The sequence below is a fragment of the Pyxicephalus adspersus genome, chromosome 2 (assembly GCF_032062135.1).
Source record: "Pyxicephalus adspersus chromosome 2, UCB_Pads_2.0, whole genome shotgun sequence".
NCBI lineage: Eukaryota > Metazoa > Chordata > Amphibia > Anura > Pyxicephalidae > Pyxicephalus > Pyxicephalus adspersus.
The window spans coordinates 33,833,611-33,855,656 of record NC_092859.1 but is presented as its reverse complement, the minus strand read 5'-3'; the positions used below and the strand labels follow the sequence as shown (position 1 = coordinate 33,855,656).

Below are 22,046 nucleotides of genomic sequence, written 5' to 3'. Positions count from 1 at the left end.
TTTGTGACCATCTTTCTATTACCTCATAAAGGTGGAATGGTTGTCCTACTTTAGGGATGCTGATTTAAGAATAAATTGAAGTGGTCTCTATTTTTTCCAGCACTGTATATATATCAAATTGGGGTACATGGAAGAAAATTTTTAGACAGACACAAACTGTAAAATAAAGTGATGAATATGTTTATTTGTGTTTCTTTTAAACTGAGATATTCATTTTATTATGGATTGTGAATTTATAAACTCTGCTACTTATAACTGGCACAGTGCATTACTATGGTCTGTAGAATGAAATAATGTTTTTTTTATTTTTTATTTTTTATTAGCAACCAATAAAAACAGACAATTACAGAACTCAAACCAGTATATACAGATGGCAAAAGCAAATAAAAGCGTGAAAAGGCATACAAGTTTACAGAAATAGTCATATCTAGTAACTTGAGAGAACATATAGCATGCAGGAAATGAAAAGCACGATAAACACCGTTCTCAATCCAGATCCTATATATCGGGTCTCTTCTGCTAGTTGGGAACTTGGGGTGTCCTAGGATGGGGGACATAGGGGAGGGGAACACAGTAATGCCTTCCGTGCGGAAATATCTCGCCACGAATGAAATAATGTTTAAATTTCATCATAGCCTATATGAAGTTGTTTGTTCTCCCTATAGTTGTGTGTTTTCTTCTTGCCACCTCTCCAGAAGTTCCCCCCAAGAAAAAAATGAAACTGGTTAAATTGCACAAATCCAGACTGGACGATGAGCCAGTACATTTAATGCAGTGTTTTAAAACATTTTTATGATACATTATACCAAATGAAAATATGTCATAGATGTTGATTTGAAAACATTTTCTATTTTATTTTTTGAGTTAGTTCATCATTACAAATACAAAATCAAGTGCAAAAAAGTAAGCAACAATATGTACAACAAAAGACAGTGCAGGTGCATTGTGTGATCCTGGAATGTGCATTTAGGTTATAACAGGGTTTATGTAGCTGGGCAGAGGAGGCGAATCATTATGATGGCAATGGCCAGAGCTATAAAATTAGAAAACCCCAATGTTACTAATAACTATATGGTAAATATCATAAAAATGTTTTCAAAATGCACAGATTGTCATAAACTGGAAGAAACAGCACATAGATTTAAATTTCACATCATAACTTTTGTAACACACATAAAACAGATCAATGTACATTAGTTTATTAAAGAACAGGAAATATTCAACTGACAAATTTTAAGCAGACATAGCAAGTAACGCTTTATGTCATATAGAATAATAAAGCCCCATCGATCCAATATTAGCATATGGGAGGGTTTTGTGACTTATATGAAACATTCTTGTAAATTTATTAAATATAGTCACATCATTTTTTGTTACCTGTTATCCTTGCAACAAAGGGTTTTAGTTAGGACATCATTAATAATAATACTTAAAATAAGACTAACACCGGTCTACCTCTAAAAGTTCTCAGTCGTCAAGGGTACCTCTAACATTGCCTTGAACACCAAAAACTTCAGAACATACTATTACTGCATGGCGTCATAGACCTTCTTATTGAAGGGGTGACACCATGCCACCATGCACACCATGACAGTGTAATGATGCGTTGTGATGACCCACCGTCATTGAGAAAATCTGAAGAAAAAAATCACCTTTATTTGGAAATCATGTCACTCCTGATTGTCATCGCAAATCTGTATCTGAAGAACCATCTTTTAAATAGTAGAGTAGAGGGCCTTTTATCATTATCATTTCATCATTATCATTTAACAGTCTTTCACATCCCACAATAAAATGCAGGCACCTCAGTAGGGAATTTGACACTTTCCTGACACTCATGTAAAGTATCCTATACCAGGTTAATAACATTTTTTAGAAGGAGACCAGCATATTTGTACAACCATTTTAGCACAAAGAATGAGTACTGAGAATCTGCTGCCAAGGCAGAGCCTTAAGCTGAAAAATTGTAAAAAGACATAAAAAACAGGAAATATTTTTGAAGACTTCTCCTTGAGTATTGGTGAGAACCAACTTCTATTATCAATGGCAAACAATTTCTGCTTTTATTTCTTGTCCTATACTAGATGACAGTAGCTGGAATCTTGCTGTGATGTGAAAAATTAAAAGTTAGAAATAGTCTTCAATTTTCACATGCCTTTATGTTAAAAATGAACGAAATGAATAGTTCTTCTTGGCTGGAAAGCTTGAAATGCAAAAATCAGTCTTTAAAAATGCTATTAGTTCCTCATTCTCATAAACCAGGTTTGCCTTCATCCACTTTGTCCACTTCAAGTGTGACTGTCTGTGAAATTTCAACATCTGTTTCTGATGGGTGGACTTCGGCGTGGTTGACTAACTCTAAACTGTAGAGGAGATACAGAAAATTAGAAAAGAATCCCAAGAATCTTGCACCAGGAAAATCATATATAAGAGCTTGAGATTTAGCTGTATGTTGCAAACATATCTTGTTAGCACTTTTATCGTGAATGTAGAGCTTACATAGGGGTTAAAAGTAGACATAGTTGACTGCCCCTGTTATTACTTGTTATAAACTTTTTGTATGGCTTGGCCAATTCCTTTATCTTCAGTTAGGAGGAAAACCATTTCTACTTTTTGTCCAAGTTGCAGGCTACAAAGCAGTGGGTTGCAAAAGGTGTATGTCTCACTGCATGTTGTTAATAAAACATCTTCCCGAATGTGGTGACCTTTCCCTAGACAACACTACTTCCTGTAGTGGTCATATCATTGAAAAATAATGTTAGAGTATTGTTAAATTGTAATACCTGGCATTGGAGTATTTTTGTGTTGTTCTGAAAGGACCTAGAACATTAGGACATATTCAATGTAATGTAACGTGATTTAAATCTTTAATAGTTAACTTAATATTTACCTGGGATCTAAGCCAAAAAGATAGCGCCCTCTGTCTTTACCTGGATTGAAAACAAGAAATGGAGACATTTTAGATGCTATATTACCAAGGAAGATATATGTACTGTCATTTCAGTTATAAAACCATAGAAACCAGAGCTTCCAAATGGCCTCAGAAACCTAGTTTTGAGGGTTTTGGTAATGGCATCACTGGGATCCAGTATAGTAAAGTAATAGCATAGCCTAGTAAAATACACGGCTTCATATTTTAAATGTAGTAGTGCAAGTAACTCTTGGCTATCTCAAGTATGTAGACCAAAAGCCCTTACTTTCCTAAAAATGTACATGTTCTAGAGGGACTTGTTAAATAGTAAAGAATGTACATGATAGGCTAGGTGCCTCAAAAACCAAATTGGCAACATCTGTCTGTAACAACCAGTGCTAGATTTTTGCATGGCCAACATAAGGTGTGGTCTAAGATGGAAGTTCTGGGGCAGCATACAGCCACCACCACATAGGGGTATATTTACACTATATAGCAGTGAATATGCCACTCACTAAACTCCTATTACAAGTGTATTTTTCTAGTGCATTTTTCAATTACAGTGATTGATTAACCTGCAGTAAATGTTTGGTAAATGTCACATTCCCAGCTTTTTTAAAGATTCCCTTTTAATGTTGGGAGCAGTCAGTCACATATTTCAATGTATGATAAAAGGTTCCAGATTGTCAGTACAATTCAGATCCTCAAAGAAGCTAAATGCTAGAGGAGCAAGAAGACAAAGGGTGAACTGCATCTTCGTCCCCGGCCTCGGGGTTCCATAGTGGATGGTCTGATCTAGATTGTGCTATAGCTCAAACGTAAGCTAAAAAATTAGGAACCCCGTTATACAACATGTGGATTTGAAACCTCCATGTGAATCTAGAAATTTTTCATCTTTAGGGCAGAAGAGAAGCAGAGGGCATTCTTTATGCTTGTCCTAATTATGCTCCAGGTGCATAATATGTAAGTGGTGTTGGGTAGCATACACATCCATAATTTCATGCCTAACCAGACCCGATGTATGCAGGATGCTTCTCCTTTTCCTCCTGATGTCATATGTACTACAAGTAAAGGGAATGTTACTGATTGATCCCCATTTGTCTGTTCTGGGACCATGACTGTGATGTCAGAATGGCTGGCTATCTGTCTATGGACAGTGAATAAGTGTCCCTTATGAACTCCAACTTGTTCTTGCAGAAGGCTTTGTCCACCACTGGCTTTTTATGTTATAAATGTAATATTAAGGCCCGTCAGTCGGTGCACTGGGATTTCAGGGGTATTGGATGCGGTAGCAGATGACCTACAGAGCGGTATGAATTACAGTCCAACCCATGATACTGACTGATTCCTTTAATATAAATCCACTTAACTAAATCTAGTAAATGGGAAAAAAAGCTGTATGTGTAGGGTTAACTAGCTATGCTATATATTAAAGGTATTCTTTAAAAAAACTATGGTGGCACTTACCTCGAAACTTTAGAATCAGCACAGCAACCACAATTAGTATGATTACTGATAAACAAATTGCAGTGATAAGGATATGGAGAGGCAAACCACTTTCCTGCAAGAAAAGAAAGTGTCAGAAAGTTAGAAAATAAAATGGTTTTGAGAGCACATAGGCTTTGTGATCTGTGGTGTACTGGTGATTGTAGCTTGCTAAAGATAGAATTGCAAAAACTCATCTTGTTTCCCCTGTTGTGTTGTCCCACTAGTGTTTAGACTACAAAATATTCTAGACTACAATATTCTATACATTAATCATATAAATATCAAGCCATCTGCAAAGAAGAATTTACTAATCTGTTAGGACAATTGGACGTTGATTGTGTTTTTCTCTAAAAATTGCTTAATCCCACTGTTTTTGTTGAATTGTTCTAAAACAGGATTTATTTTGTGTATGGCCAGCCCGACGCAGTGCTCTGTGTTAAAATGACAACTATACATTTTTTAAAGAATTATGAATGATGATTCATTTTTTAAACACATGATTTCACTTTTGTTTGTTTTTGCCCCTAATGCTGAAATTTGAATGCCTCAATATCAGCACAACATCATCCACAGCCTTGAGGAAGAAGTGCTATTTTCCAGAAACATATTAAACATATGTTTTTTTAATAGAAAACAAGGCTGGAAGGATTTGCATGATATACAATTTCAGGGGACAATCAGCTTAGCACTGATATACAAGCCTAAGAAGCCACCAACAATGAAGAACAGAACATTTTGGAGTTACTTTTTTCTGCAGTGCCATTTCCTCACTTTTGAAGGTGTCCAGTGCTGCCTTTCACCAAAAACTGTAAAAGTTTGGATTTCCTATCATTTTCTGAATGTCAATGGTGACCAAGATGGATAGCAAGGGTGAGGGCTGCATCATTTCTGTATAGGGATCCACCATTAATTGTTTTTGCCATTGTCTTAGCTGGACTCTATGTATATAGTGCAATGCTCTGTATATACCAAACTCAACATGCTTCTAAACACTTACAAAATAAATGTCATAAGATATACTGAAAATTATTTATTTGAATAAAAATATGTACTCACGCCAAACACTAAATATTATATTATAACAGTTTGGGTTCACTAGCAAACACACAATTTTATGAGCCATTTTTAATAGACATCTCTGTAACAAGTGCCAGTATGAATGTATCTGTGACACATAACTGTATAGTCTGTATTCTGTTTTAGAATAGAATCACCATTTTTCCTTATAAAAAAAACCTAGATTGAGATTATTATATGACACATATCAGTCAATTATCCCTGAATGCAGAGCATAAATGATGCCTAGACAAACATTTATCATCCTTGTGAAGAAAATAAAAGTAAAGGTTTTTACAGGGGGGTAATGTGATCCCTGTGAGAGGTATGCATGTACCTAACATTAAAATTATATCAGTGATAGATTCACTTTATTCACTTTTAGATTCACTAATGACTGCTGGTTACCTTTTCCACAACTGATGTAACATTTCCCAAGAAGAGGTCTGAATTACCTGTAAAAGAAATACAATATATTTATCATAACAATAATAACATCACAAATAGCTCAACTCAGATCAGGCATAATTCAACATTCACTGATTCTGATCAGATTCACCCAGAATTCTGTTGGTAATGTGCAGACAAGTTAAAATATAATTATAATATCTGGTTCATGTGACATTTATTTATGTGTTGCTATAGGGTCCATTATAAGTGTTCATGCTAATTCTTTCTATGAAAAATGTTTCATGGGCTTGACATTAATAAAACTGTTGATATTTTTTTAGAACAAACTATATGCTGCTTACATTGGGCCAAAAAAACGCTCCCTTCATTATCCCTACCTATCAGTATTTCTGTTTTGAAATTCTGTAGTTCAGGGATGTGGAATCGTTTTTCTTTTATTTACATCCTTTTTTTCAAAGCTAGTTATTATTTGTCTAAAATGTACACTAAATATGTCACTGACAGGTAAAGGATGAATAAAACGAACAAACTGTGTGGTCCTTGTATTGTTGAAGTTAGATCAGTTTATAGGCCTAGCACATTTGTGGACAGGAAATTAAAGCAGCGAGTGTATGTATTTCTCCTCCTATTCATAAGTTCTCTGGAATCTGCTTTCCCTAAGAAGGAAGTGGGCAAAAAGTATGTAGCTTCATTGTGAGGGTGCTGATTGGAATTTGGAAGAACCCTTTAATAAGATGTATAAGTACCCTGTGGGGTAAGTATAGAGGTACATAGCACATTTACCCATTCCCAGAAAGCCAGCCCCAGAAAAATAAATACCACGCAATATGAAAAACTTAATCAATACTTTACTCCAGAAAAGATTAGATCACGTAATGATCCAGCACTGGCCATCGCTGCTTAACAGTGATAGGATCCTTGCCCAGCTGGACAGTCTTCTGCATTGTTTGCAAGTGTTCAGTCAATACAGAGAGGGGATGATGACTGCTGTCAACATCCTGTGGCAGGACTGGCTGAACACCAAGGGCCTGATTTAATAAAGCTCTCCAAGGCTGGAGAGGATACACTTTCATCAGTGTACCTGGGTGATCCAGAAAACCTGGAATGTATTTCTTAAAGTCATTTGCTATTTGTTAGCAAGTGTTTTTAATCCTGGACCAGATCCAATCCAGTTTTTTTTGGATCCAAGTACATAAAATAAAAAAAAAAAATCAAGATTTGAATAAGCATTACTACTACCACTAAATCTGGAAAAATCAATGCAGTCAGGCAAATTTTTAGCTGAGATAAAGCAATGCTGTATTCTATGTTGTGCTCTCTGCAGATAAGAAATGCATAAGTCATTGGCCATGATGTAATAAAGCTCTACAAGGTTGGAGATAATACACCTTAACCAGTGAAGCTGGGTGATCCAGAAAACCTGGAATGGATTTGCTAAAATCTAGCAAATGTTTTGAATCCTGAACCCGATCCATTCCAGGTTTGTTGGATCCCCCAGCTTAACTGATGAAAGTGTATTCTCTCCAGCCTTGGAGAGTTTTAATAAATCAGATCCGTTATCTCTGCAACTATACAACATGTTTTATTTATGTTCTGGCCCCTAGTGGATGCTTTGAAAACATCAATATAATGGTTACCATTTTCGCTGGGATGGGTTGCAGGTTGAAAAGGAATTGTACTTCTTGGATGGTCATGGTTAGATGCTTCATCAGAAAAATCACAAATCTCACATGGATCTGAAATGAAATTGCCACAATTATTCAGCTATAATAAACAAGATTATAGCAACATTAAATGGCACTTCACAGAACATGTCTTCATTATATATCATCATAAAATCATTCTTATATAACCCCCTCACTTAAAGCCCAACTAAACTCTAAACTAAACTCTACCCTAATGGCTAATGTACACAAGGCCTTATGGTAAACCCAATCACCTAAATACTCAACTGAGCTTTATTTTGTTAATTTAATCATTTTGCTATTTTTTTTTATATTTAACTAATAACTAAAAATAAACAGAAATTACTAATACCTGGAAATTCTACCATCCATGTCTGTATTAAAGAATCAAAGAAATCTCTGAATACTTAAATATATTTTGTGGAAAAGGGATTGCATCATTTGGTGGAGTTCACCACATGTCTTACATGCCAATACTCCACCCAGATTCAAACCAACTCCACCCAGGTTTACACAAATCATGCAATGTGGTAATTTCTTCCATCGTTAAAGGAGAACTTCAATCTTCGTCTGCTCCCGGCACTCAGATAAAAAAAGAGTTACAATAAATTGTGTGCATAAGATTGTGATTCTCTTTATCCATTCCTGTGATCTAGGCTCATTCAGTGATCTCACTTTTTCTCCACTGTAGTTAGCTGGTCCAGCATGGTCATTAACCCACCAACCTACCAACTACCAGCTGGTTGGTTGACCCATGAATATGTATGACCCTGCTGATGAGATCGGCCCTCTGCTGTCCCTCCAGCGCCTATTCTAGGAAGCTAATATTATGTCTCACCTATTTATACTAGTCGTAAAAAAAATAAACACTGTATATACTTGAAAAAAAGCTGATCCAAATATAAACTTAGGTACCTATTTACCAACTATTATGGGAAAACTTGGGTGATCCAGCAAACCTGGAATTGATCAAGTCAATGATTGAAATCATTTTCCAAATAATAGCGAATAATTTTAATAAACCTATTCCAGGTTTGCTGGATCACCCAGGTTCATTCATGATAGTCTATCTTCTCCAGTCTTGGATAGCTTTAAGTCTAAACCTAGGGCACAAAACCTGGTCGTCACTGCTAACATTTAAAAAAGTAAACATAAGTGCCAAAAAAATTAATGTAAGGAAATACATCTATAGTGTGTGCTAGTTAAAAAACTTTTAGTCAAAAGGGGAAACATTTTAATCTTGTAGGCTCAGTCTGTTTTTCTTTATATTTCCTCTTTTACAGGTTAAAGTATTTTTTACTTTTGTTAAGTTGGTTATGATGGGTCACTTGCTCTTAAATAATATTTTGTGCATTATTGTTGGTCACCAGTAGATGGCTCTGTGTGCTCATGTAAAGTGTTGGAAATTTGGACATCCCAGTGTGTGGGCGTTGGGTATTCTATGTATTTTGGAATAGAAAGTGGTTTTGGATACAACTATAGAGGAAAATGTGCTGTACAAATAAGGCGATTTTGGATGGGCATGATAATCTGTATGGAAATAAGGTTGACCAGCAGCCTAATATTGGGTTTATCAGTCACACTGAGTCTGATTTATGAAAGCTCTCCAAGGCTGGAGAGAATACACTTTCATCAGTGAAGCTGGGTGGTCCAGCAGACCTGGTATGGATCTGGTCCAGGATTACAAACATATGTTAGCAAATAGCAAATGACTAAAGAAATCCATTCCAGGTTTGCTGGATCACACAGCTTCACTGGTGAAAGTGTATTCTCTCCAGCCTTGGAGAGCTTTAATAAATCAGGCCTCATGTCCGTGTCTGCCCTTTCTGTCTCCAAGATGTCCAAGGGAACCTTGGTTTCATGGTTCAATTCTGTTTTCTTCTCCTGAAAAAGTGGACACACTCCACAAAAAGCGTCAAGAATAGCAAATAAATAATAATTACAGGTATTTTCCTTTCCCCTGACTGTGAAAGGGCAGTCAATATAAGAAGCAACAAACGGACAAGCTCATTTCTTATTCACTCTGCTTCCTCCTTTATCATCATTGTCCTTACACTGCAGTACAACTGATTGGCCCTTTGTGTTGTTTCTCTCTCACCTCTTCTAGACAGGGACTGCATAAGGTCATATTCAGGTAGATATACTGCCTACATTTCATGAAACCCATTTAATGATATATTATTGATGTAGTGAGCTGTATTAATTTATGTTTTTTTTTTGCTCTTACTTTCTGCTTAAGAGCACTCAAAACCCATCTTTTCAAACTTTTTCTTCAGTCTTTCAAACCCTCAACTACCGGTACTTACCCACCATCCCCATCCAATTAAATAGATAGCGCTGCATCATATGTTGGCTCTTTATAAATAGTGAGGCTGTAAGGAAGCTGTGACCTCGTCAGGAATATAATGATAGAATATTGAGGTGGTAAATAGTGTCATCCTGAGTTTAATGGAAGCTGCAATACCACAGGTAAACCTTGATTTTTGTCACCATTGCACTGTGGTAGAAATTACTCCAAATTATTCTAAAGAGGGGTCACAGCATACACATCTGTAACAAGTGTAATAGTATTTTTAAGCACACAATTCTTTCTGTTGAAAAAACATACTTGACTATTTTGAAAGAAAAGTTGGATTGTGTAATCTGCCATCGGCCAGCAGAATAAACAATATTGATACGATTGATACGTTATGTCCTTCTGAGTAAGCCTTTGGGTGAAACGCGTTAAGGATCATAAAACGCAATGTATTGGAAATAGAAATATACAAATGTACAATATTGGATATGTATGGATACAAAGTTTTTGCATTTGTTTGTTTTTAAAGAATCACAAAATAAATTAGTATTTTAATAATGTATTATTTTAATGATAATATGTTTATTGGTGGGCACCTGAAAATGCCTGACAAAACTAAAATTGGGTTATTATTATTATTACTTTTATTATTATTATTATTGAAATATTAATTATTAAAAAATATTAAATATTAAAAAATTAGCAAAATGGGTAATGAGTAGAGATGGGTTTTAAGTTGTCTCTAGATCAGGAACAAAGAAAAATCTTCCAATGATGACACTTGATATGACGACAACACAAGGTGTGTAAACATATAATAATGAGAAAACAGCCTCACACCCGATTGGCTCAGCTAATACCTGGATACACACTGCTGCATACTGTATGTGTTGAGAACAAAGAATCTTACCTGTGCTTGTAGGCTGCGGTGCTTGTGCTGTGGCAGGTAACTCATCCATGGGTTTATCATATGGTGTAGTTGTATGTAGTGATGGTTCTGTAGTTATTACAGTCGATTCTGCCGGTGTAGGCTGTGAGCTTCTGGTTCTCTCATCTATAAGTGCCGTGGTAATTTCTTCATCTGTAGGTTCTGTTTTGGTACTGGTAGGTGGTGGTGTCGTAATTATTTCAGTTATAAATAGCGGAGTTGTAAATGTGGCTGGCGGTGTAATGACTTTTGGTGTTGTAGGTGGTGGAGTTGTTTTCTTGATAACAGGGCGAGTCGTTTTGGGCGTTGTTGTCCTCCTTGTTGTTGTCGGTGGAGTCGTTGTTGGTGGAGTTGTTGTTGGAGCTAAATAGGTAACAACATGCTATTTTAGTAAATAAACTATAAATATATATCGTAAATCTACTAATCCAAATCATGCATGGTAACCAAATTAAAGTCAATGTTCTTCTATGCTGAAAATGTATCGCTGTACTGTATATACCAGATATTATGCAACAACCAAAGACGTTTGAATGTGATGTTTTTAATGACTTGGTATTGATAAAAATCATGTTTTTATAATATAAATGTCATTGATTTGGCCAATCTATGCTAATTTGAAGTCCCACATAAAAAAATCAAACCAATTTTGGATACAAATAATGGGAGGTGGCATTTAATACACCTAGAGGGATTTTATATATTGTTCAAAAAAAAGAGTTTTACTTTAGGCTGGGACAATAAAGCAGCCAACTAGGCGATTTATCACTAGTTGGAGTCAGTGTCGTGGTGTTGGGGATGGCTGCATGGGAAATGGTGGGCGGGGGACTAAGGCAAAGGAAAGAGGAGGAGAAGAAACGTGGGTGGTTGAAGGTGGAAAAAGCGACAATGCTAGCTCCTTAGGTCATGTTCTTTATGTCTAATTTAAGTGAACCTTGAGGTCTGATTTGAGGCTTACCTGACCTACATAATGAAGGGGTCTTTTCTGAGGTGTAATGGAGCATTTATGATCTATTTTGATTTTTGTCTCTAACATTGAAAGGACCTACATGCATGTGTAATTATGTGACATCTGATAGGACTGATGCAAGTTGTACTTTTTTGTCCTTTGGCATTGACTCATATTGGTGGCATGTCACTCCAGGCAAGGAAGTCACATCCGCTGCCCAGAGGTAGAATGGGGGTTTGCTGATATTTTATTCTTTGGAGAAAAGTGTTTTTTAGAATTTTCTAATTATTGCTTTTTGCATAAAGTCACTTTAATTTCACCTGTGTTTTGTGAAACAGATTGGTAATATCAAACTTTATTGTTAAGATTTTAGGTTTCCCCTGGCACCTCTTTCCATGTTGAGTCGGATGTTTATCTTCTCATCGTTGAACCACCCATGATGCTCTATACGGCAGCAGTAGGTCCCAGCATCAGCCAAGCTTGCTTGGTTAATAGTTAGTGAGATCTGGCCCCTGGGAATGATGTCGTTGAGTTGGTAGCGGATGGATGATCTTTCTGTGACTCTGTGCCCATCAGTCCAGATAAGAACATCGTTACACTTGGAGTTTGGGCAGCTTCCACGTCCCCAGCACATGGTGGTGATATCACTGCTTCGTCTAACCTTATAGGAACAAGGCAGAACAACAGACTGGCCTTCTATCCCTCTCACAGTCTGGCCATTTATCAAAGGAAGGGCTGAAAAAAACAATCACAAAAGCTTCATTAGAAATATTTAAATTAAAGTGACACAGATAGTTTATTTTTTACTTTCTTTCATGGTTTCCCAATTGCCATCTGTAATTTTACTTACTGATTTTACAAGTTATTTGCAAAGCCCCGAACAAGGTATTGAGTATGATTCATTGAAGCACTACAAGACTGAAAAAGATAAAGTTTCATGGGTAAAACCTGTATGATCCAGCAATTCTGGATACATAGTCTATTTTCTCCTGACTTGGAGAGCTTTATTCAGACCCATTGTCATTAACATTTCTTGCAAAATTAGGAGTTGTAGGAACGTGGCACATGTGGAAAAAGGTTAAAACACATACAGTTTTTTGTAAAACAAAGTTAAGATATAGCAAGGATTTTTTTAAACAACCAGCCAATATTTCAATTTAAATGTACAGCTTCGGGGCATAGTATTTTTACCAAACATGCAGGAGAGGGAATAGAAGAAACATGTCACAACTGAAAACATTTTGAAAAAAAAGGAGGTAGAGAAAATTTAGTCACTATTATTCTTTGTTAGGCTACCTGCCTGTTTTCATTTAGTTAACTTCAAATCCACTCCAGTATAGTTTTGTGACCACAATTGCTGGGGGTGTAAAGAAGACTTGTGGGAACATATCCTAGTTCAAAAAACGTGTGTTCCTGACTATATTTTAACATTTTACCTGTGATATGTTTCCATCAGTTCCCCTGGTTTCCCAGCAATTTTGAAGATAATGCAGTGTTTGGAAGCTTTGAAATTAACTAGTTACAAAATATGTAAAAATGCAGAGCAGCATAGTGGCTCAGTGGCCTTTGCAGCGCCATGTCCCAGGTTTGAGTCTTGGCCAGGGCACTATTTGCATGAAGTTTGGAGGTTCTCCCCCTGTTTACGTGTGTTTCCTCTGGGTACTTTGGTTTCCTCCCACAGGTGAGCGCTCCACACCACCACCAAAAAAACAAACAAACAGATATCAGGGTCAGTTCTTGGGCCGGTCCTCTTTCCTCTGTACACCTCCTCTCTCGGTAGTCTCATATCTTCCTATGGCTTACAGTACAATCTGTATGCTGATGACACTCAAATCTATCTGTCTCATGCTGCCTGTCAGCCATCTCATCATGGATGTTCCTCGTCCTATTCGGCTTGCTCCTACTTTCTGCTCATTTAAAAGAGCGCTCAAAACCCATTTTTTTCAAACTTGCCTACCCATCTTCTTCTGTCTTTTGAAACCATCACTACTTCCCACCACTACATATCTACCATCCTATTGTGTGTGAAATTCCCCCACCTACTAGATTGTAAGCTCTTCGGGGCAGGGTCCCCTCCTCCTATATCACTGTCTATATTGGTCTGTCATTTGCAATCCCTATTTAATGTACAGCGCTCCGTAATATGTTGGCGCTATATAAATCCTGTTTATTAATAATAATAATATTTATTAATAATAATAATAATAATAATAATATTATGACTATGGGAGGGACATTAGATTGTGAGCCTCTTTTAGGGACAAAAAGTGACATGACTATGGGCTTTGTAATATGTTGGTGCTGTATAAATACTGTGTAATAATGTACATATTTCACAAAATATGCATTTTCACAGAATGTTTCGCAATTTCTCAATATCATTCATTGCCATTTTCAGCTTCGGGCAATGCAATAGAAGCAGGTGAATTGTATAGTATAGTATAGTGATTTGCTAGTGCGATGTGAACCAAATATCACTTTTAAACATAATGTGATTACAATGCTTCTAAATTGTAAATACCTGTAGTCCATTCACCTCCAATTTAGTCGAATGCTACACTTGTGGGGTGCACAATAAGAACAAACTCCCTTCTTTGGATTACACAGCATACAAAAGTAAAACTGCCATAGCACAAAAAAACATCCAAATTATTTTGAGTTTTTGATCCAGGTAGATCACATAATTCACTATGATGTTGTTGTGTGTAGGTACACCTACTTTGTATGCTTCTACACTATCTATAAGGCAAAATCTTTGTGATGTCCCCACCCATATCAATCTCCAGATCCCACTGAACACCTTGGATGCTTAAGTGAAAAATAAAAAAAGGTGTAAAACCAGTAATCTGTTAAACCATACATAAGCCAAATTTAGTTTTTATAATAGCTAAACCCAATTATTATGTAATAATTTAATTAATGATGGGACTAAAATTTGTCATGTATGTCTAATGCAAATTGTCTTCCTTCTTTCTTTTTTCAAAATAAACTTAATAAATTACGTTTTTATAATTCCTAAAACACTATTGGATGTGAATTAATGGGAGGTGGCTTCAAAGTTCAATATTTTTTTTTCTTTAGTGAAGTATCTTTGATATAGGATGTGGTTTGATAATATATATCAAACTGTTTGTGATACACAACGCTTTAGTAAACTGTCATTCAGTTAGAGTTTACATCTACTTCATGCAACATGACTAGGTTGAAGTTCGTCTTTAACAAAGCTCTGCTTGTATTTTTCAGTATTATTTTTCACAAGTAATTTAAATGCAAGAGATAAAGCATGGCATAAATATAGAAATGTCTCAATATTTGACAGTTTTATCACATAACAAAACAAAGAAAATTTCTGAAAAACAGGAAACCAACAAGTTTGACGAAATGTAAGGAGATAGACAAAGTCATGGCACCCTCATGACGAGGCGTCCATACATGGCTCCTTCCTGGAGCGCTTTGGGGAGAATAGAAACATACACATCAGCACATTCACTTCCTCATATCTTATCGGTTGTTTCACAAATTTTAAAAAGTGAAACAAACCACACAAACCTAAGTGTCACTGTGGCACTTGACCTAGAGCAAGAAAGTCAACAACTGGGGAACTTCTTGTACAGATGCCTCTTCGGTGTTGGAGGGAACAAGTGTTATAGTTTGAAGAAGTTCATAAATATCATCTGTTAGAACTACTGTACATCTCCTAAAGTTTGGTCAGCTGTCTTGTACCACAACACCTGGGGGATAGCCAAATATACTTCTCCTGATATTTTTTTTTTTTTATTGCTGGGCAACTTACTTTATACAGGGTGACCATGGCAGAGGACACAGTCAGCGACTATGGGCTTTCTACAAGAGATTGTCAGAGATCACAGACATGCAACAGGGAATGGTTAGAGACTACAACTTTGCTACAGGAGATGGTCAGAGTCTATAGGCATGCATTAGGAGGTGGTGAGAGACTGCAGGTGGGCAACAGGAGATAGCCAGAGGCCTGTTGCAAGAGATGATCAGAAGTTATATGCATGTTTCAAGAGATGCTCAAAGACTGCAGACACGAAATAGAACATGGCCAGAGACTACCAGTCTGCTACAAGAGATGGTCATAGACTATGGGTATGCTACAAAAATTGGTAAAAGACTACAGGTCTGCAACAAGAGGAGTTTAGAAGATATGGGCTACTAGATTGTAGGCTCTTCGAGACGGGGTCCCCTCCTCCTATGTCCCTGGCTGTATTCTGTCTGTCATTTGCAATCTCTATTTAATGTACAACACTGTGTAATATGTTGGTGCTTTATAAATCCTGATTATTATTAATAATAATAATAATAATAATAATAATATGGGCATGCTGCAAGTAATATCATAGACTACAAGAATCCAAATGAAATACAAGTACTCCACTTCAATACGTAAAATCCAAGATAGTACTTTCTATAAATAAGTTCATGTACACAGGCTAACAGCTCAAAAAATTTACAAATTATGCAGGAGTAAGGATGAAATGACAACTGAATATGTAGATTAAGGGTACAATAAGCAGTGATTATCCCAGTTGAATACCATGATTGAGAAGAAATGAGGACCTATACATACATTGACATTTTGGGGTAAACATGGCACTTTTGCAAGGAGGAAACTTATTTTTTTTAATGCAAACAGTGTAAGTCTGTGGTTTTGACTTGAATTAGGTTCTGCCAATCTCTGCCCGTGCAGAAAAAGTGAGAAGCAGCAAATGTGCTAACAGGGAATGGGTTGATAGGGAAAGTGATCAGAGTGATAAAGAAATGAGCTCATCACTTTGCTGGATTGACTGTCCAATGACAGACTGTGGTTGGGACAAGACCTAAAAGTACTACTAAACTGCAGTAAAGGAAACTTACATAGTATATATGGTATGGCTGAACTATGGTCCAGCATTGGTAGGGCAGAAATCAAATACTTTGACATGAAAAACTACACAAATATATATATTTCATTTGCAGTGTTCAACCCAGAATTTTTTTTAAGCTGGGTGGGAAGAAATTGTAGGTGGGTGGCAGCCCCTGTATGATGACCTAACTCTTCAGTAACCACCCAAAAACAACTGGGTGGTTACTGAAAAAGTGCGGGGTGGTGTGCCCAGCTACAAGGGGCTGGGGGAACACTGCATTTGTGTATTCAGCTGTATTCTTTGAGCTCACAGCTTCAAATGGTGGCATGGTAGCTCACCCTTGTCCAGCCATACTATGATGAGTCCTTGATTGAAATCACAGATGGGACACTACCTGCATGGAGATTGTATGTTCTCCCTGTGTTTGTTTAGGTTTCCTCCCAAAAACAGATGGGAATGTTAATAGGCTTCCCCCCTAAACAGCCTTTAGTCAGCGTTGTTATAAGACGATGGGAGGGACATTTGAATGTGAGCTCGTGTAACAGACAATGACATAACTACTGACTTTTTTATAAGACACTGTGAGATTTGTCTGCACCGTATAAATATATAATAATAACAAAATATAATTTCAATACAGAGGTGTGTATAAACCATCATAAACTGGATACACAAGGTGATTGCTGCACTGTGAAATCATTTTATATCAAGTTATCATATATATATACATTGCAGTGTGATTTGCTGGAGCAAGTCAAGGAATTAGGGAGATGGGAAACCAATATAACAAGATGTGTGTAACACAAAATACAGAACATGTGTGTCTGCTCACAGCCCTGACACGTTAACCTCTGAGCTCCCTTCAAGTCTGCAGTACATTCCATTACTATGACAAAGTGACGAGGTTAAGCTGTAATAGGATCACTGTACATAGAGAATGAGACTCGCTCTTCACATAAGGCCCCCTCACTTCTTGCAAAGGAAACAGAAAAACATTCCATTGCAGACCCCCTGCAAAACTGCATTCATTAAATTCTTATAGTGACCAGAATGGGTAAAGGGAACCAGTCACTTGTAAGTGCAGCAGTTCACAAATTAGATAAAGGAATTATTATTGCTATTACTAACCGTTTTTATAAAGCGCCAACATATTATGCAGCGCTGTACAATAAAGAGGTTGTGTTTTGGGTGACTTCTCTCGGGTCTGAAAGTGGTTAAAATTACTTCTCAGTATGGTGATATCATCTCAATCGGTCCTTAGCTAGCCCATAATTTGTATTTATTTGTATGTGCTAAAAAAAGAACTTTAATGTATGTAAACCCAGATCTTATTTTTCATGTTTGGCAAGCAGTCCAGAAGCTAAATTATAAAAGACATACATACATACGTACAGACTACAACAAGCTAAGTGACCTAACATTGTCAGCCATCAACAGGAAATGTGGTTACCGGTGGGATCTTTATATAGGATTTTTTGCAACAGATTAATAACAATAATTTTATTTAAGAAAATGTTTATATAATATAATGAGTCATAATGGCAAACATAGTTAAATTAGGATTTTGGGTTACATACACTTTTATACAAAACATTTCTGGGATCAATATAATAATGGAGCTCATTGGATCATTTACATTGCCCATAAAAAGGCTTGAAGTTGATTTTATTAGATATAAGAATGGGACCCCTGCCACATTCACCTCTTTTGATCACTTATGGATAGGACCACTGGAAAGCCAGGATGTATCATTACATTGGCGTTGCCAAATATTCTTCCTAACTGCCTCAACAGATTTTGGCTATCTGCATGGTATTTAAAAACCAGTTATGGCGCTATACAAAAAGCCAGAACAGCATGATGAAAAATAGGGTATGAATGTGCATTTGTCATGACGCATACTAAAATATGACATGGACTATGCAGGCAGTAAAGCTGTGTACAGATGTTACATTTTTGTAACTGGAATCAATATTTTGTAATGGTTTCCAGTGAGAGTAGAACAAAGAAGTCCTGGATACAGTATTGTTCAGTTCTATGGAGAGAGGGAGGACAAGCGGGAGGCACTCTGCTGCATCCCCCTCTATAGAATATAACAGTGGTCGTTCCTACTTGGTCATTTAGTGATGTGCCATTGTGGATCATTAACTGGCACTGTATACACACTAGATTTTTACTTAAGACAATCACGATCAACATCTGGGGCAACAATCATCTAGCGTGTGAATAGAACCTTAAATGAAATGAATGAGATCTTGTCACAGTAGCTGTTATCAGTCCCAGCTAAGACTCTCATCTTTCAGGCACGCATTGTCCTAGTGTCATGGCATAACTATCTTAATAATGTGCCTTCTCCACAGGACTCACACTACACAATACACACAATACAGCTACATGACGGCAAAATGATTGAGTTTAGTTGTTTCCAGTGAAGCATTCTATTAATACTACAGCATACAAAGACATTCTAGACAATTGTGTTCTTGCAACCTTGTGATAACAATTTGGGGTTAGGCTCACATTGTGGAGAAGCTCAAGTGTCCAGCACAGAGCCCTGACCTCAACACCCTTGGGTATAAATCAGAAAGATGTTTGAGAGCCATGTCTTCTCACCCATCATCAGTACCTGAACTCATTGATGTTCTTTTAGCGGAATGGTCACAAATTCCCACCAGAACCCTCCAAAAGCTTGTGAAAGATGGAGGCTATTATAGCCATGATACTCCATATTAATGGCTATGGTTTTGGAACAGAATGTCCTACAAACCCATATATGTGTGATGGTCAGTTGTCCTCAAATCTTTAGCCAAATAGTCTATTTCATTGACAAACTTTTAACCTGGACCTCTATTGAATCCTATACTCTATTCCTATACTCTATATTCTGTGTGTGTTTATATTTATCTATTTTAACCTTAAAAGTTTTTAAACAATCATACCAACATTTGCTTGTCTATTTAGAAATAAGCCACATGGTGAAGTCTAATATGGACGATTGCTAATAAACTGAAATGCCATGAAAGAGCTATAGCAGCAGCCATCACTGAGCTCCTTCTGCAAATGAAAGTTTCCGATTGGAATTCTGTTACTCTGATCAGAAATGCTTCAGTGACTCACCTGGAACAGGTATGCAGATAACCAGGATCAGAACATCAGATCTGGATGTTCATTCCAGGTGGCATTCCCCATAACTCACGCTTTACTTTAATGTATAATTAAACCAAAGGATCTATTTATCAAACAGGGAATCTGACATTCCCTCAAACATTCCCTGATGGGAATCAGTTACTTCAATTGAAACATATAGACCTGGAAGATTCCCACGAAGGAATGTTTGAAGGAATGTCAGATTCCCTGTTTTATAAATAGAGCCCATTATGTATAGTATATATACACAGCATATAAATATATGGCAATTTACTAGACCTCAGATGTAATGGCTGTATTGATTTTTGTTTTTTAAGGTTAAAGAGGAAGTAAACTGAAAAATGCCAAATACAATAAAATGCACTTACCTTCAATCCCGCAGCGCAGTCGATCAGTCCGAAAGGTGTCTTTCATCAGGTCCCCCATCAACCCGGCATCTTCGCCTACATCATTATTTTTCCTACGTCACCCAACCCAGACGCGAGATCAGGTGATGTAGGTTGGAAAAAAACATGTTTTCTCTTTTAACAAAAAGGCTCGGGCATGCGCAGAAGGAGCAACCAAGAGCCTCTCGGGATGTGTGACGTAGGTATCCCAGGAGTCTTTGTGCTCCCATTAATTCTCACTCGCCTAGGCGATCAAGAATTAGGAGGCAGTGCTGTACCCTTTTTTTTAAAAAAAAAATCATCTGAATTTTTACCTTACATAAAAGAGTACTCTGAGTTTAGATACGCTTTAGGTTTTCTGATAGGGCAGAAGATACCAGTTGATTCTGCTAGAAATCTTGGTTCCTTAAAATTTCTTGTGTATGGAACTTAAATCTCACACATAGCTATCAACTTTCCGAGCTACCTCTTGTGACAGAATACTTTCCCCCTTTGCAGTAAAAATGGGGGAAAAGGGATGTGTGTGCAGTTCAAGTGACATCGCCGTATCACCCTAGAAAAGGAAATGTGTTACTGCCAAAACCTCCAAGTAAAATAATAAGACAACCTGAATAAAAGAAAACAAATGCAGCTACCCCATCATAGGACTGTATGTTGCAATACAATGGAATAATAAATATATACAAATTTGGTTTAAATACACTTTTCTTTAGAAAGGCATGCATGGCAGTATTTTTCTAATGATATCATCTTTTCTCTGTTACATTTAAAAGCGACTATAAATGGAAAAGTACTCAAATGACACAATGAATGTGTGTACTCAAATTCTCTCTCTGCACAGCAGATCCAAAATATGCTGAAATGATTAGTTCAGTAAAGTCCTGCAAGTCGCAATATAAAACCAATCCAATACATAAGTTACAATTCAACAGGCGCCTCATAAAAGTTCCATTAACATTTTTCCTTTCCAAAAAATAAACATTTGGGACTGCAGGCATTGAATTGTATCCGGTAAAGGATAAAAGTTCTGTTTCACCCTTTTGGAAAGTTTTTTTGCTTACCTGCAGAAAGCAGAAGGAAGGCAGGGGTCAGAGTCTCCATGTACATCATCCTGACTGCTGCAGTGTGTTGGTGTTCTGTGCAGGGACTGACCACTTTTATGATACAATACACACAGATCTGGTCACTCCCCCTGCACATATCCAGCACATGTCATTCTGTACCAAAAGCAGCACATCATCTTTCTTAACTCATCATCCTAGATTTGCAGCCTCATGCATAAAGCTGTACAAGCATACCAGGCAGTTCTAGAATAGCACTTTTTTTATTCCCTCTGGTACCTAATGACCTAAGAGTTGGCTGATTGTTGCAAAGAAATGGGTGGGGGTGATGGAGTAAACCAGAAAAAGAGTAACAGCTGGATTAAGAATTGTTTGCAGAGAAAAAAATAATCCGCATGCAACATTTTTAGATACTGTCTGAGATGCAAAAAAAAAAAAACACAGAGATCTTGAATATATATATGTGTCGACTGCAGTAAAATAAAAAGGGGTAGTCCACCAAAAGATAATAATTTAGCTAGAAGTGAAGCCTGGTGGGCTGGTTTCTCACAGGGGAAAACTTCTAAACTTGGAATGTTTGGAAGTTCTCTTCCCTCTAACAGTGTGTTCTGTTTTCTGTGTTTTTGAAATCTTTTTGATGTTCCCTGGCTGGTCATGTGATGAGCTGGGTTGATAAAGCAGTGCTGCTAAAACCACGCTAAGTGCATTGAAAACTAGTTAGTGACATGACTATGGACTTTGTAAAGTGCTGCGTAATATATCTATATAAATACTAGTAATAATAATAAATACCCATGCTCAATGGGTGGGGCTATGACAGCATTTTCCTGTTACAATATTTTTTATTGAGTTTTACAAGG

General features: G+C 36.9%; 1 protein-coding gene across 2 annotated transcripts; it reads right to left on the bottom strand.

Moving 5' to 3' along the window:
* Positions 1-829: 829 nt before the first annotated feature.
* Positions 830-21,347, bottom strand: LOC140323364 (uncharacterized). 2 transcript variants are annotated; one of them, XM_072400363.1, is made up of 8 exons: positions 21,187-21,347; positions 12,112-12,459; positions 10,758-11,138; positions 7,504-7,602; positions 5,864-5,910; positions 4,379-4,472; positions 2,891-2,930; positions 830-2,363 (listed from the first exon to the last, which is right to left on the bottom strand). In XM_072400363.1, exons 1-8 carry the CDS (start codon positions 21,323-21,325, stop codon positions 2,252-2,254), a joined length of 1,260 nt encoding a protein of 419 aa, XP_072256464.1. In that variant the 5' UTR covers positions 21,326-21,347; the 3' UTR covers positions 830-2,251. The 2 variants fall into 2 exon arrangements, with proteins under 2 accessions (XP_072256464.1, XP_072256465.1); XM_072400364.1 differs by lacking the exon at positions 21,187-21,347 and adding an exon at positions 20,108-20,207.
* Between the last annotated feature and the right edge of the window lie 699 nt (positions 21,348-22,046).

Bases quoted from the DNA above. Each gene is read 5' to 3' on its own strand.
- LOC140323364 (XM_072400363.1), bottom strand. From the start codon at position 21,325: ATGTGCAGGGGGAGTGACCAGATCTGTGTGTATTGTATCATAAAAGTG. The intron at 7,603-10,757 runs GTAAGATTCTTT...ATTTCATTTCAG, and splicing joins ACCGCAGCCTACAAGCACAG to ATCCATGTGAGATTTGTGAT. The intron at 4,473-5,863 runs GTAACCAGCAGT...CTTTTCTTGCAG, and splicing joins TTACATCAGTTGTGGAAAAG to GAAAGTGGTTTGCCTCTCCA.